Source organism: Psilocybe cubensis, chromosome 12, assembly GCF_017499595.1.
Source record: "Psilocybe cubensis strain MGC-MH-2018 chromosome 12, whole genome shotgun sequence".
NCBI lineage: Eukaryota > Fungi > Basidiomycota > Agaricomycetes > Agaricales > Agrocybaceae > Psilocybe > Psilocybe cubensis.
The window spans coordinates 2362349-2378074 of record NC_063010.1 but is presented as its reverse complement, the minus strand read 5'-3'; the positions used below and the strand labels follow the sequence as shown (position 1 = coordinate 2378074).

General features: G+C 44.8%; 4 protein-coding genes across 4 annotated transcripts; 2 read left to right on the top strand and 2 right to left on the bottom strand.

Moving 5' to 3' along the window:
- Positions 1–570: 570 nt before the first annotated feature.
- On the top strand, positions 571–2980 carry JR316_0012701 (Dihydroxyacetone kinase 1; the record flags this gene model as incomplete). The annotated part of the gene is made up of 5 exons (XM_047898320.1): positions 571–659; positions 747–1687; positions 1737–2231; positions 2316–2429; positions 2502–2980. 5 exons carry the CDS (start codon positions 571–573, stop codon positions 2978–2980), a joined length of 2118 nt encoding a protein of 705 aa, XP_047743209.1.
- Positions 2981–4511: 1531 nt separating this feature from the next.
- Positions 4512–7406, bottom strand: JR316_0012700 (uncharacterized protein; the record flags this gene model as incomplete). Its single annotated transcript, XM_047898319.1, has 18 exons — positions 4512–4530; positions 4588–4741; positions 4796–4882; positions 4934–5041; positions 5101–5209; positions 5264–5369; positions 5435–5648; positions 5702–6038; positions 6092–6125; positions 6170–6216; positions 6268–6293; positions 6356–6436; positions 6510–6552; positions 6612–6649; positions 6699–6784; positions 6887–6961; positions 7011–7117; positions 7170–7406. The coding sequence occupies 18 exons, from the start codon at positions 7404–7406 to the stop codon at positions 4512–4514; spliced, it is 1908 nt and encodes a 635-aa protein (XP_047743208.1).
- A 2970-nt stretch (positions 7407–10376) lies between these two features.
- Positions 10377–12114, bottom strand: JR316_0012699 (uncharacterized protein; the record flags this gene model as incomplete). Its single annotated transcript, XM_047898318.1, has 7 exons — positions 10377–10428; positions 10556–11131; positions 11194–11393; positions 11471–11578; positions 11625–11878; positions 11934–12013; positions 12068–12114. The coding sequence occupies 7 exons, from the start codon at positions 12112–12114 to the stop codon at positions 10377–10379; spliced, it is 1317 nt and encodes a 438-aa protein (XP_047743207.1).
- A 1358-nt stretch (positions 12115–13472) lies between these two features.
- Positions 13473–15425, top strand: JR316_0012698 (Adenylate-forming reductase 06235; the record flags this gene model as incomplete). Its single annotated transcript, XM_047898317.1, has 5 exons — positions 13473–14043; positions 14099–14143; positions 14193–14468; positions 14527–14960; positions 15012–15425. The coding sequence occupies 5 exons, from the start codon at positions 13473–13475 to the stop codon at positions 15423–15425; spliced, it is 1740 nt and encodes a 579-aa protein (XP_047743206.1).
- Positions 15426–15726: the final 301 nt, after the last annotated feature.

Genomic DNA, 15726 nt, shown 5'->3' with positions numbered 1-15726 from the left:
CGTTGACCTTGGTACGACGTCACTCAAACAAGTCTTACAACAGTGGTCGACAAATATGTCAGGCACGCCTTTCTCCCTGCCATTTACCGTACCCTGCGGAAAGCTAAACCAGGGACGAAGGGAGAGCGTGTATGATTTCGACCGGCGAGCCACACTTATCATCCATGAAATTGTCAGTCCACTATTCTCTTATTTATAACTCGCTACCTATCCGACTTGACCAAACCTCTCCAGTACCCAATCGTCCTGGATAAAGTACATCTTCTCCTATAAGTAGTAGCCTACACGTTTGGCCAACCTCGCTCAACAAATTCATTGATCCTCTGTCCAGACGATCATTAGCAGATACTGGCCTATTCAGAAATGCATCGTCATCTTGGCTAGTCCTAAAATTAGGACGACATATATAAAACATAGGATTGGTCATGGGGTAAGGTCTATTCTCCCATCCTTGCGTCCTATGACTACATACCTTTCTTCCTCCATCTCAGGAGCTCTTTCTTCACTCTCATACCCACGAGGAAAGCCATAAAGGCCTCTGCAAACGCCAAACTTCATCCACTTCCAACCATGAACACGAAACATCTATACAATTCCGCTGAAGGCCTCGTCCTCAAGTCTCTGCGCGGTGCTGTAGCTCTGAACCCAAACGTAATCCTGTAAGTACATAACGATACCGTGCCTGTGTGTGTGTGCCGTTCCCCGACGCAATAACCAGAATGTGATTTAATACTCATTTAATCCAGTCACGAACCTTCGAAAACAGTGTATACCCCTATCCATTCTCCTCACAAGCAAGTTGCAGTTATATCAGGTGGTGGATCCGGTCATGAGCCTGCACATGCTGGCTACACCGGCAAGGGCATGCTGGCTGCATGCATCGCAGGCGACATCTTTGCCAGTCCCAGTGCAAAGCAGATTTTGAAAGGAATTGGACTCGCGTCTTCTCCAAACTCTTTCCCCCAATCCCAAAAGCCTCCCGCCAAAGATCTATCAGATAGTTCCGCCCCTGAAGGGAGCTTGAAACCTCAGCTGGACGTCCTCGCAATCATCAACAATTATACTGGAGATATTCTCAATTTCGGACTGGCAATCGAAAAGGCCCGCGGCACCATGCCGGGAACGAGAATTGAAAGCGTCGTTGTGGCAGATGACGTCTCCCTTCTCCCTCAAAACCGTCAACACGCCCTTCAGGATAGTGGTTCTGGCACAACGAACAAGCTTGTCGGGCCTCGCGGACTCGGTGCTAATATCCTCGTCTGCAAGATTCTCGGTGCTTTAGCTGAGCGTGGTGCGTCTCTTGATGTTGTGAAAGCCATGGGGGATGCAGTGGTTGGAAATTTATACAGTATCGGAGTCGGACTGGAGCATTGTCATGTCCCAGGACATTTAACCGAGAAAAATCGCGCCCTGGGAAAGGGGGAATGCGAAGTCGGATTAGGGCTACACAATGAACCCGGAGTACGTAGGAGGGAGATAGGGTCACCGGCAGAATTGATAGGGGAGATGTTCGAGATGCTGTTCCGGTCGGGAGCACGGGGAAAGGAGGGTGGAATCATGAAAGGAACTGACGAAATGAAGTTACAGGCAGAGTGTAAAGAAGGAACTGTGCTTTTCATCAACAACCTTGGTGGGATGTCGCAGTTAGAGATGGGTGCTGTGGTGGATGATGTCCTCCAAAGACTTGGTGAGCACGTCAGCCCCTTTCTCTAGTTACCTTGTACTGAACTTTATAGCACTATATTCAATTCGACCGAAAAGACTGTACTGTTCGTCGTATATGACTTCGCTTAACGCTCCCGGGTTTTCTATCTCCATCCTCAACCTTCCCGGTACTTCAAACGCCTTTCGATCGAATCTTGGCGGTCGGATTTCGTCAGAGGAGAGCGAAATTACCGTCGAAGAACTACTTGACATGCCAACCGATGCATACGCGTGGGTGGGGGCTCGTAACAGTTGGCCAGCGCATGGGACTGACGGTTTGGGGACCTCCCATTCTGATCATTTGGGATCTACGACAAATTTATCGAGCACTAATGACTCTAGTATACCCATTCGCCCTACAGATGTCGTCGATATCGAGGAGAGTCCTGCTGGAAGAAATGATAGGATTCAGAATGCGATACGGGGCGCTTGTTTGAGGGTCATAGAGATCCACGAACAGCTGACGGAATTCGATACCGTTGTCGGTGATGGTGACTGTGGGGACACGTTCAAGGCTGGTGCACTCGGTGAGTACGGTATCATATATTTCTCCGAGTACCCCTACCTTTGAAAGTCGGCCTGCTCATATGTTTATGTTATCACCAATCAAGCTATCATGAACGCTCTCGACAATGGTTCACTCAAGATCCAGAAATATATGGATTCGGTCATCTATGGAATTGCTGAAATTATAGAAGATGTGATGGGAGGGACCATTGGTGCTTGTGAGTTTTTCTCATTCACCTCGGGAACAAATAAGTATGCACGTTTACCTGTCCTCTGGCGTAACATCGCAGTGCTTGCTATTTTTCTCCAGGCTCTTGCTGTGTCAGTGACGCAAGACCGTGTAGAACATCCAAACTCGGAGGTTCGATGGGGGTACGCGTTGCAATACGCCAAGGACACTTTATCACGATACACACCAGCTGAGGTAGGAGATCGCACAATCGTCGATGCTTTGGGCCCGTTCTGTGCGACCATGGCACATACCATCGTTGCTGGAGCAAATGACTCCAGTGCGACCGTGGAAGATACTAACAGCAAGGACAACACATGGAAAAGCTTGATAGCTATGCTAGTGGAAGCAACAAAGCAGGCGCGTATAGGAGCTGAGAAGACTAGGGGGATGGCTGCTCATTTGGGACGAGCAGCATACGTTGCTTCTGCAAGTTCTTCAACATCTACCTCAGCTGGTGCTGTGGAATTGCCTCCAGATCCTGGCGCATGGGGTGTCTGTGCGATCTTGGAGGGTTTTCTAGATGGACTTAGGACGTAAAGGGCCCTCATCGACAAGGTATGGACAGTGTGCATCAAGTTGTTGTGACATCGTGGTGTCTATGGAATAAGAGCCTATGAACTTCTATGGCCTCCAATCTTTTCAATTCTAACTTCCGCTTAATTGAAACGGTGAGCTCGCGGATGAATAGACTCTTATATTATTTGCATGACTGGACTGTGAATCACCCCATAACAAGCCTGTTCTCGCTACAATCGCCTACAGCTGACCATCATTGACTGTATTGTGTTTCTACAATTAGAGATTAAGATTGATGGGTGTGCATCCCAATGCTATAACACCGTTCTGGTAGACGTTGATATGTCAGTATTAACGAACATTTATTCATTCTCATTTGACTAACATGCGAATTATCCGTGCAGCATACGGGTTGGGCAGAACAACTGTTACCACCGACCCCAGGGTTTGATATTGGTGTACATGTCACTTCGTTTGCAGGCGGGTCAGACTATCTGGTCAAGCGGGAGAATGATAGCTCACTCACATCCGATTGATCCAGTGACGGAGCCTGGAACAATGTGAAAGATCGTCAGGATTGAGGCACCGATGCTACTGTTTGCCTGTTGTATCATTTCTCGGGATCAAACATATCAGGAAGATGGATGCTGGCACAACTAACGTCTACAACTTGATTACAACAAAGCGGAATGCCGGTGTTACATTGATTTGCCTGGCGGGGTATCCCACTGGCGGCAGCAAGAATAGGGATGGTTAAGATCAGCGAGACAGCAGAAAGCATAGTGTTGAATAAAAAGTTCGTCTAGAATGAACACTAATTCTGAGCTGTCGATACAGAGGAATAGAAAGAGGAACCAAACAGAACCGCACTTTTTATAATCCTCAAGGCTCGAGAACCACCGTAAACCCGGTTTTCCTGTACAATACCAATGTATTGTCCCTGGAATGTTCCCGTAGAGATATCTGGGGTTCAGGTGTCCTACCGCGAGTTTAGCATCGGGCTCGTGTCAGATGGGCAATGTGCCTCGGTACAGTCACACATATAGAGTGATAATGATAAAAGTTAACACATTTGTCATGCTATGAGAGGCTCTTTGACGTTGAAGCTCCTTGGCAATTCATGGAAGAGTGTATCGTTATGCTGGCAAGAAATTCCCAAAGAATTTTTAAACAAAATGAACTTCGACCCTCGGGAGGTATTTAATATGAAATTTTCCTATTCTCATTGTTTTCTATTACTTTGGGTTTCCTTTGAAATTCCTCGCAAGCAGTCAGGAAGTGTGTCCGACGGTTTGATAAACATCTGACGTGATAGAGCTGTTGTTAATTAAATACAGCTGTCTGCTCATGTCCAACCACGTCATGGTCAACATATCAAATACCACAGTCCATGGATCCGAGAACAAGGTCAGAAGCCGAAATTCGTTGATTACATTGATGTTGGACTAATTCTTCAATCTCCTAATGCAATAGCAAACCTCATTTGACAAATTACAAGCTCTTAAACACTCTAACACCCTCATAAACGTTTGCCTCAGCTCGTAAGCACCGCTTAAAAGCCTCCTTTTCCCCTACAAAGTGTAATTAGTGTATAATCATCCGATGAATGTGGCTACCAAACGGCTTACTGGACTCGTTTAACGGCGTCTACCAGACCTTTAGCTACAGCGCCTATCGATCCACCCTTCGTAGTTCCCATGTCTTCAAGAACGCTACCATCTTTAGGATCTCTCCATATACCATCTTTATCAACACGACCGTATATGTGCGTGTTCTGGTTAGCTGCATAAGCACGTCAGTATAATTTCTTTTGTCAATAAGTGAATTCAAATCTACCTCTGATGCCATCTGCCCACTCTTTGCACACATCAGCGGAATCAATAAGGATATTTGCTTCTTGTGAGTGGTACCAAGACTGAGAATCTTCAAGACGTTCTCAGCAATTAATTTTCAAAAAATATAGCGACAACGCACCCTGGTTCCCGTTTCCCATGATCCCGACATGGTCGTCCACAATCATAAGCTTTATATGGCAGTTTCTCTGCTTTTTCCTAGCGTTGACGGGTCGACACATGTCTTTCGCTAGTATAAATTGTACTGTAAGAGGTTATAGTCTACTATTCATTAAGGCTAGAACCGACCTGTGTACCAGTACACTTTCAGTAAGTCTTTTTCTTTCTCTTCCAATTCCGTGTACATCTTCGCTACGACGACCTCGTTAGTTCCACCTTGAAATGGTAAGGATTCGCCCTGGTGGTTCCGAAACCGGTAAGTGTTAGCTGCCCTTGCCAATATAATACTCACACCGTCGTTATATCCCAGGTTGATATACAAAATGACTTCGATACCTCTTCGGACGGCAGCGAGAGTAGCCTCTACTACTGCTGCGGCATTGAATGTAGGCGTTTGACTTGGAATTCGGAGGCAACATCAGCGTGATGCTTGTTCGCCTACCAATAACGTTCAAAAACTCACATAAAAACCTTTTGTTTAGCATAATGGAATCCTGCCAACCAGGCTATATCCTGGGGGTTATTCACGTCAGTGTATTCGATTGCACCCCGAGGCCTTCGGTTGACCATAGCAATTGGAAAGGGGTCGTGTGGAGCATGGATGATATGAGGCGTGAAATCTTCCAAGTCAACTCCTTCAGGTAAGGTAGCCTGGGTGTCAGGCTGGAGGGTTGTATCTGACAATAAGTCAATGCCCTGATTTCTTTGTCGGAAAAAGTTGTCAAATGACACCCACTCAAATGTTTCGTTATTTTAGACAACCTCGTACGCCACGCCCCTTCATGTAACCCTTCTTCGTTATGCTGCTTCTCGGCGGCGTCGTCAGCATCATACAAGTCCTGTTGACTGATATGCTTCATGGAGTCGGGAAACTCATGCGTTCTGAGCGTATCTCGGGCATTCAGCTTTGCCACTTCGGTGTCCTTGGCTGCGACATGAGGATGATCGTTCCGGAATTTGTACACATTGGGTTTCACAGGGGGGATAGTAAGGAGCGGCAATGGCGGTTTCATAACGGTGCTCCAGGACATTAAGGCCATGTCATAGAATGCTTCGACAATGGGCCCCTGAGTTGAACTTTGATCGACGTCTAGTGCCTTCATGGCAACGTATAGCTTACCTCAATATGTGACATCATCTCCATGTTGACCCTTCTCTGGATCAGTATGTAGATTTAACGCGATGCAAAGCAGCATACCTGTCCTGTGTGTTATTACTGTTTATTATTGCTATTTTCCGATCGACCTGTGTCAATAGCTGTGGGTAGTTTCTATCAGCGAGAATCCAGAGACATACCACCATATATTTAGCGTGAAATGTGCCTTGAGTCCAAAGGCTGTATGAATATATTACTCAGCGACCTGGAGGAACACAAAATACTCACCGAGAAGAGGTTGATGGTAATTACATACTTCTAAATCTATGTGAGGAATCTCATCGGGATGGGGGAGCTTCACAGCGTCGCCTGAAGTTGTTAAAAAAAAGTGCAAGAGGAATCAGAATTTTTGATGGCAGTTAGAAAGGCAAAAAGAACTCACCAGTGTATTCTGCTACAGGTACAATTTGATGAGGGTTATAGATCTATCATTCCGCAATTCCAATGAAAGGCCCATTTTCTGGTGTATAAATTTTTATCGTACCTGTTTCACGTTACCCCTATCATACATGATTTTTACAACTGAAAAATCAATTAATATACTGCTGAGCTTAAATATTTAGACACGCACCAACTCGATTCCCTCGAGCACCTGCACGGTGAGATAGTTCCCGCAGTGCATCTGTGACGACAGTTGCTGCTGTTGAGGCCTCCCAACTGGAATATCAACTAAAGATGCAGGCCATTAAGAGGACACAGAAATTCTCACTAATCTGGTAATTTTCAGTAATTTGCATTGTCCGTAGTAAAATGTAATACATACTTGTTGCGAAAAAAACCTCCTTTTCTGCCCGGACGATGCAGTCTGCGTAATGGCGCATAATGTCTGGTATACTGGAGGCATATTACAAAGGATAAGGACATGCTGATAAAAAAACCTTACACGCTTATTATGGATAGAGGCATCACCCCAGTGGAGGCGCTAAGGGACGGAGAGACCAAATTGGCCAACGGATCGTACTCGTATGTTCGCAATACCTCGCCGTATATCTTGTTCACATGAAAGTTAAAGTATATCGGCAACTTTTAGGACGATGCTTACCTGGAGAAAAAGGTCACTTGGTCTACTAATAAAGGTTCCACACTCTGCCACGCGATCGAGGTCCTTCGGTGTAGGGTGGTGTTGCCCCACCTTGATGTTTGCAGCTCTCTTTGGGTGCTTCGCGAACAGTTTCCAGGCGATGGTGTCGACAGAACTTGTGGGGTCTTTGGCCAAGGCGGCTGTGACTGTTTCGTTTCCATGAACGAGATTGTACACGGTATCTGGAATGAAAGACATGTGAGTGAAGGTGAAGTGATGTCTTTGACTCTGGTTTTATAAAGCGAGGCGATTCACACACCACAGTCCAATTTTGGATATGTTCCAAATTTAACTAACAATATTACATCATGAGCCTTGAATCAATAGAAGGATGGGTGCGTCATTTGGAAACTATAGCTTGTTACATAGCGTTATTTAGAGATTTCAAATACGTATATAACACCGTATCCACTATGTTACAAAATTTCTACAATTGTCCAGCGGTACCGAATGAAATTGCCAGAACAGCGCCTCCGACATCTGTGTTATTTCCTCCAAGGGTAACTGGAATGTTGGGATTCGCAGAGCCATAGCAATCATTTAGGATTTGGTTGAAGGTATTTTCACAAGATATGAGGCTGCTAAAGTTACCAATCCATAATGCTGATTGAAACCCGAAGACAATAGACCCTGCCGGTACGAGTGCCAAAGGGGGAGTTGTGACCTTGCTACAGAGGTCGATTGCATCGAATTGCCTAGCCAGTGTACGAGATTAATATTAAGTTTAATATATAATTAAACGTTGATCAGACTCACAGATCAGTTAGGTGGCCCCAACTTGCATTGACACCAAGGGAGGATCCCCAACATGTAGATGGTTTCTCTGACAAAGATGCAAAATGATTGTCGAATCGGTAAAGATACGTCTACGAAGAAAATACCTGAAGCAAAGCTTGCTGAGGACAAGAGTAACATTAAGGCTGCTGGAAAACGCATTATTAACCGAAGAAATTGGTGGATGAGTTACAATGTAAATAGAGGAACTTTTCACACCTTTATATTTAAAAAAATCAATTACGAAACATGGTGTCCATAACCGCCGTCGCTTGCTAACATCTGCATGTAACGTTCGAAATTGGAAATGTTAACAGACATAATTTGTATAGGACTACTATATATTCTGGTCATACGACCCGTTTTATGGTATGCATCTCACCATGGGAATAGGTCATGTCTGCAAATCGTTAAAAATAACAACATGTGAGAGGTTATTTGACTTTAAAGACGAGACAACTATACACAATATAAGCTTATTACGTTCTTCTATGGGTTTACGCATTCATGCACATTTCTAGTCGGGAAATAATTGGACTGATGTTCTTGCTCACAGCTTAGTAATAGTCATCAATGAATAGATATGCCGCTGCGTGCTTTGGGTTTGGGTTCTTTTCCCCAAGGCTGAATACAGCAAGAAACTCGGAGATGCATGAAAACATTATTTTTGATTGATATCGGTTGATGGAAATGGTGCCTGTTTGAGCACCATGCGGTCGGCCTATTGGTGAACTGTTTAGATCTTGCCAAATAAGAGCTTTTTGTATATATATTGAGGAGGTGATGATCATTGGTGTAAAGGCAAGGTACTACATGACTTGCACCCGAAATCAGAGTGAGATTTGGCTAACGCATCGTGAGTACATATCACTTGATTATAATGGTTCAGAACGCACTCCACGAAAAGGTTCTGGCCACCAGAAGTTGCTTTGCAATCAGCCTGCTGGGTACCACACACCGCAAAAAGCTCGGTCGCCGCCACGCCCTGTCAATTGTGGTGTAAAATGAAAATTTCCGAGCAGCTTTTTCGCAACTTACCATATCATCAAAGCAATACTGTGTATTTTCAGTCTCGGAGCCAAAAGCCGTGTATTCACAGCTTTGAAGGATAAATCCAACTCCTTCGTTGGCTGGGATAGCAATTGTTCCCTCTAAAAAATGCAGTTTGCCTGATTGATCCTTGGATGAAGGAATGACTCACGTGTATTCGAGAGTTGTGCAGCCAATTGGGTACAATGAGCGCTTTGTATAGGCTGGGTCACTGCTCGGCATGCTTGGAAGAAGCCTAAGTAGACTTCGTCAACCTTTGGCTTGGTGGGACAATGTGAGGTGACTGACAAGGTACACCACAGAAGCAATTAGGCTGAGTACATTCAGATGCTGCACGAATGTTCAAATCGAATGTATCTCGCTTGGCCACATTCTTTGAGTGAACCGGGGGCGAAAGCCCATCCGAAGAACAGTTGAATCTTTGTATTTGGATTACATCCCCGGACCCCAGGGTAAAAGGTTTAGTATCAATAATTTGCTTGTTGTTGCACACTCGCCCTTTAGATTATTTGATAAGCCATATGTTCAAAGGTATGATACGAGAATGCTCACCAGTGGTAAAGGCAAAAGCACAACTAGCAATCAGGATGGGAAATCGAAAATGCATGACTAATTTTCAAAGTATGTATCGGTAGTAAATGGGCATGAGTCTCAAAGGATAGTAGTTTTATACGAAAACCTGTAACCGCTTGACGTTTAAACTAACATGTCTTCTCGTATGACTTGCACGAGAAATGCTCATGCGCAGCAAGATTAATCCCCTTGCAGAAGAAAAAATCCATGATGTCAGACAACAATCATTCGTTTATTATCTTTTCTTCACTTCACGAATGGTGGTAGTGACAGCTCTTCTGGTTGACTTAATATACACATGTCCTGAGCCGTGAGTAGTCTCACGATAAAATTATACGTATTAGTCGATCGATTTCGCAACGACCAAACCTTGGTCTACTAGTTGATAGCCCAAAATCATGGAAGTATCAAAGATGTCTAAACGTCGTGCTTCCTAAAGATTTGTGCGATGAGATGGATTATGAAAACTTATGATGCTGCTGGTGGGCTGTGCAGAACTTGCAGGGAATTGATGGAGGGAGTCGCTTCTAAATATACTGAAATTTCGTAGAGAAATATATTTATCTACTCTGGTCAGCGGCGTGTCCACACTCCAATATCCATCAGGCTTTGTAGAGCAATTCTACAATAAGGTAACGACTGAATTACTTTACCGGTTATTTCGCCAACGCTTACTTCCAACGACTCTACAAACACTGAAGTTACAACGAATACAGAGATCGATTATAAGCAAAGTTCAAAGGCTTGTAATTCGGGGTTGATGTTGAGATATTAATCTTCTAGGCCATCCTCCCAGTCGTTGAAAGTTTCAGTCCAGTTATTTCTGTAGTATTGTGTAGAATATATAGGAGCATAGTTGCAGATCACTTGAAATACCCTGAAACCTGCTAATTAAGCGACGATCCAACGGCATACGTCCATAATTGAGGCTCGGATATAAATAGATTCACTGCAGCAGGAACTCGCGTACAACGTCATGAAGCGTGCTCCAAAACCTTTGAATAAGCCCTGGCTGAAATCCATTCTCGTCCCAACAGAGATGAAGCCAGAGTTTGTTTGCAAATGTATGCTCTAAAAGAAGTATACCACCGGCTTTTTGTCTGCTTGCGGTTGTCACGGTATGGAGATGGAAGGAGGGATATGATGAGCGGATATAAGTAGCGTCAAGATTTCCAATAAGAGATAGGCCAAGGAGCGCAGCGCTCGGGGCAGGTGGGAGTGATTGTGTCGTTACCTCTGTGCCTTTCACAATATCAGAGAAAGAGGGTAAATGAGTTGTCTGTCCCCGGGAGCGTGCCACACGGATTTTTCCCATTTCCAGAGCTCTGGATCTCAAAAACGGTGACTGAACCATTTGACGAATTTGAGACTTCACCATACGCGCCCGGTGCCAGAACACCTTCTCATTCTCCGGCAGGAATGCGGGAAGAACGATGTTGAAGTAAGTCAAAGCCACAAACCAATAGGTACTGGTTGCGCTTATGACAGATAGGTACGGTCGTAGAGTCACAGCTGTATACATCATTCTGATGGATAGCAAACCGGATTAGTATTAAGAGTGTATCAGATAAGTACATAATGCACTCACAACGGGTTCCGCATAAGACTTGCATCGCTGACGTTCCTCGCCCAGGCGATGTTGCACAAAGCTACAATGACATGATTGACAGTTACATTATTGGCCTTGCATTTGCGAAGAATTTCCGATGTCTCTGCCTCAGAAAAGGCTGTTTCTTGGACAACTGTTTTCTGTGGTCCGTGCTGCTGTCGAGGTAAAGTATGTCCCCCCTTTTCCGATTGTAACCATAAATTAGTCGATAACGACATTTATCGCTTTGAAAGGTGAAATGAAAGATGTGACTTACAATTTCCCTGTCAAGGCTTTTGGCAAAATCAACTTTAGATACTGCCCTTGCCAACGCAGCCTTTGGGACATCTATCCGAGCTTCATAAGCCGGGGGAAGTGCCATTATCTTAAACCAAATTAAATACTATTAAGTTTTCTTAGAGGCAACGTACCCAATTGACATCCAGGTTTAATTCATACTTCAGCTGGTCATCAGTGCTCGTTGATGCCAGAATCTCGAGTAAATCATGGGTGGCCAGATGGAGAGATGTACCGTCACCGAGAAAATGTGGAGCACACATGAATAAGTCATACTCGGCATGTCCAGGAGGCGCCGCTGCCGTAGGTATTGCCGTAGATAGGACAAGATGGCATAGATGTTCATCGGAAAGGACCCGAGGGCCGTTCATGTAGTCATGGATAAGATCTGTTTAATGAAGCGTGATAAATAAATCCCTCAATTTGAGGGGAAACCAATTTACCAGATTTACTTCGGTGATTGAATGATATAGTAGTCTTTGAAGCCTCGAGCGACTCGGCAACCGATAATGGTGGCGTAAACCTAGACAAACACTTCGATTATGCGTATCTAATACCTGTGATACAAATAACCCACGAAAAAAATGGAGTTCCGATAGCTTCATTGTATTTCACTTCACACATAAGCAGTGGATGTCTTCTGCGAATTACTGCCCATGCGATAGAGACTCGTTCTTCAAGTAAAATATTCACCGGGGCGCGGAATGAGAGGTGCAGGAACCTGTGAATTTATTTGCTGGACTGTCCTCCTCGTTGTAAATTTAGTATAAAGTGCACTCACATGTCTCCGAGTCCTGCTTTGGATGCAGGATAGAAGGCAGCCTCACTGTCCCCGAAAGGACGCTCGTAGCCTGTCCCGACTGCAACCCAATGAGGAGAGATAGTATGAGAGTTCATCGTCATCAGCTGTAAGAGTTGGTACTTGGTAGTAACGACGAAATGAAAACTCGATGGGGTTTTGAACAAATTTCGAATGATTGGATTCCGATACCCCGTGGCCGATTTAAGTCAGGGAACTTTTCCACGATTTAACGTGCCGAAGCTCCGTCGGCGACAATGCGTTTGATTTCGCACTCCTATCTTTTCCGGATCAGCGGCATTGTGGAATGACATGCCTTCTCGTGATGCACCCTTGAGGTTTCCGATTTCAATGTTTGGACAATTCTGGGGTCGGCATCATCTGATGGCTACATTGAATAGATCTTAGAAGTGCGAGTGAATTCATTATAATTATAGTGACAGGATAATATATGAAGTCCAACTATTGAACAAATGCGAAGCGAAGCGCACTCAAATCTGGCGTATATTATTGCAATGTCGATAAGGAGATCTATAATAAGTTGTGGAGCCTTGCTGACGGACGTACATAAATACATATGAGTTGACATGATGCTTAGAGGGCGGAAGACATATCTGATTTATTATGCTTACGTTGAGGCCGAAGTCGGTTGTGACGCAGTTACTGATTCTCATCAAGTGCAGTGTTATACAGACAGATCGTCGTCAATGTGCTCATGGTCTTGACAATGTACTGCACTGTTTAGATACAGAAATTTTGGACTTTCTCCATCTTCATTGGATTGCGGTATGATGTTCTTTGACGTCAATAAATTACTTATTTAGTAACTGACTATTCTGGCCGTATATTAGAACCTTAGTAAAGGTGAATAAATGATTTTCAACCTACTAAAATTCAAGACATCGAATTAGTACAGAAATTTCGTCCATTCCTTGTCACAAGTGCGCGTTTTGAATAGATCCCATCCGGAATCTAACCGAGTGCAACCAAATTTGGGTTTGACTCTCGTTAATATCGTGGGAATATTTTTCCTCCTCACGCTCCTGATCTGGTTTATTAATATCTCTGCACAATGTTGTACCTGATGGAAAGCACCTTCTGTTACCTATTCGAACATCACATAAGATCACCCTAGATCCATTTACCCACATAAATATGATTTGCGGCTCGGACGCCTTGCTTGATGGCCTCCCTCTCTCCCTTGTCAAGACTGTCGCCGGTTGACCAGTCACTTTTCTATTCGTACGGTGTTGGTCGTCCCCGCTCCACTATCATACCTATAATTCACCATGCAATTGAGAAGCATGCTCGTCAGCAACCGGATGCCATCGCTGTCGAACACCTTTCTTGCAAAGAGACCCTCACATTCCGAGAATTGGAGGCACACTCTAATCGACTAGCACATGCCTTGCGCTCTCAGGGAGTAGGGCCAGGGAGACGCGTATGTATATTAGCAAGAAGGTCTTTAGAGCTGATCGTTGGGATTGTTGGAATTTTGAAAAGCGGCGCACAGTACGTTCCGCTCGATGCACAAACCATTACGGACGAAACCTTGAGATTCGTTCTTGAGGACTCCAAGCCCAGCATTGTGCTGGTTATGGCAGACTATTCTCACCGCGTCCATGGCACATCATCAATCATCCTGGAATCCATTTTTCGACCTTACCGTTTGTTGTACGAAGAAGTGGACCCGGTCGAAGATTTATCCTCACCAGACGATGGAGCGTATATAATATACACCTCAGGAACAACAGGTAGACGCTGCTTCGAAAACATCTATTTGATTTCACTAACGAGCTTCGCTGTCAGGACGTCCAAAAGGTGTTGATGTGAGGCATAGAGGGGTAACGAATGGTGCGTTGAATATCATCTCGTCTATTTGTATAAACTAACATTGTCCCAGTCATTAGTGGACCCCCGGGAAACGTAGGCATGGAGCCCGGGATGCGAGTTGCTCAGCTGCTCAATATCGCATTCGATATGGGTGCCTGGGAAATTCTTGGCTCACTTTACAATGGATGCACCCTATGTTTACGAGGAAATACATCGAAAGAATGGGCGGCTCTTTTGAAAACTGTTCATGTCGTAATTGCTACTCCAAGCATGCTTGCTCCTCACGAGCCAGAGAATTACCCTACTATCCGTCACGTTATTGTTGGCGGAGAGCCATGTCCTCAAGGTACGCCTTTTATATAGCACAGAATCTTGTTCAATTAAGAAATATTACATTTGTTTAGCGCTGGCTGATAAATGGGCTCAATACACCAATTTTAACAACTGCTGCGGCCCAACGGAAATTTCGATCTGTAACACAGTACAGCGTCATACTCCAGGATACCCACTTTCCATTGGAACCCCCATTCCAAACACCAATGTATACATCCTCTCACGGGATCCGACTAGCACGACCCCTGTTCCAATCGGAGATGTTGGATGCATGTGGGTTGGGGGAATCGGCGTCTCTAAAGGCTATCTCAATCTTCCCGATAAAACCGCTGAGCGCTGGCGTATAGATCCATTTGTGGGAGGTGGAACAGGGATGATGTTCAACACGGGTGACCTGGGACGCTGGAGGCGGGACGGTCAATTGGACCATATGGGACGTCAAGATGACCAGGTGAAAGTTAAGGGCTTTCGAGTCGAACTTGATGGCGTCTCTGCGTCAATGCGTGTACGTGTCAATATTTTACATTGAAATTAATCCATATTGATGGTCGCATAGACGCTCCCCACTGTCAAAAGTGCGGTTACGCTTCTTATCGAATCAGAGCTCTGGGGGTTCGTTACGCCTGCCACTGTTGACCTTGATCTTCTTCGAGCGGCAGTTGCACGAAGTCAGCCTTCATATGCGGTGCCAAAACATTACTATGCACTTGAAGACTTTCCTTTGACATCTAACGGAAAAGTGGATAAAAGGATCCTTCGTTCCCTGGTGCAAGGCCAAGCACAGCAGATCACCAGACCAACTCTTCACCACTATTCCTCATGGTCCTCCGATGTTGGTGCGACACAGCTCAGTGAGAAGACACGGTATTGGTACAAAGAATCAGCTTGGTGGAGGTGGCTGGGTGTGGCCATGATGTTACTAATTATGTGGTTTTTATTGACTGGAGCTGGTTCGCCTTCTGGTTTCTGATTGGCGTTCAGATATACTCGCGATGCCTTTCTACTGGACTTTTTAATGGGACTTTTGTATTTTCATACGTAACTTAAGTGTTTAACGAGTAATGGTAGTTTCTGGTCCAGGACGTCTTTATGTACCAAGTTGATTAACACAGAGCCTGAAAACCATCATGGAACATGGCTTTAATGATCTAAATCCTTCGCCCGGATATTCCGCCTTCCATTCGGTTCGTCTATCCCTTGTGATCCCCAAGGGCCTCTATGAATACTTGTCATTTTATACTTACTTCAAACTAGTGTGGGTAAGCATTGCT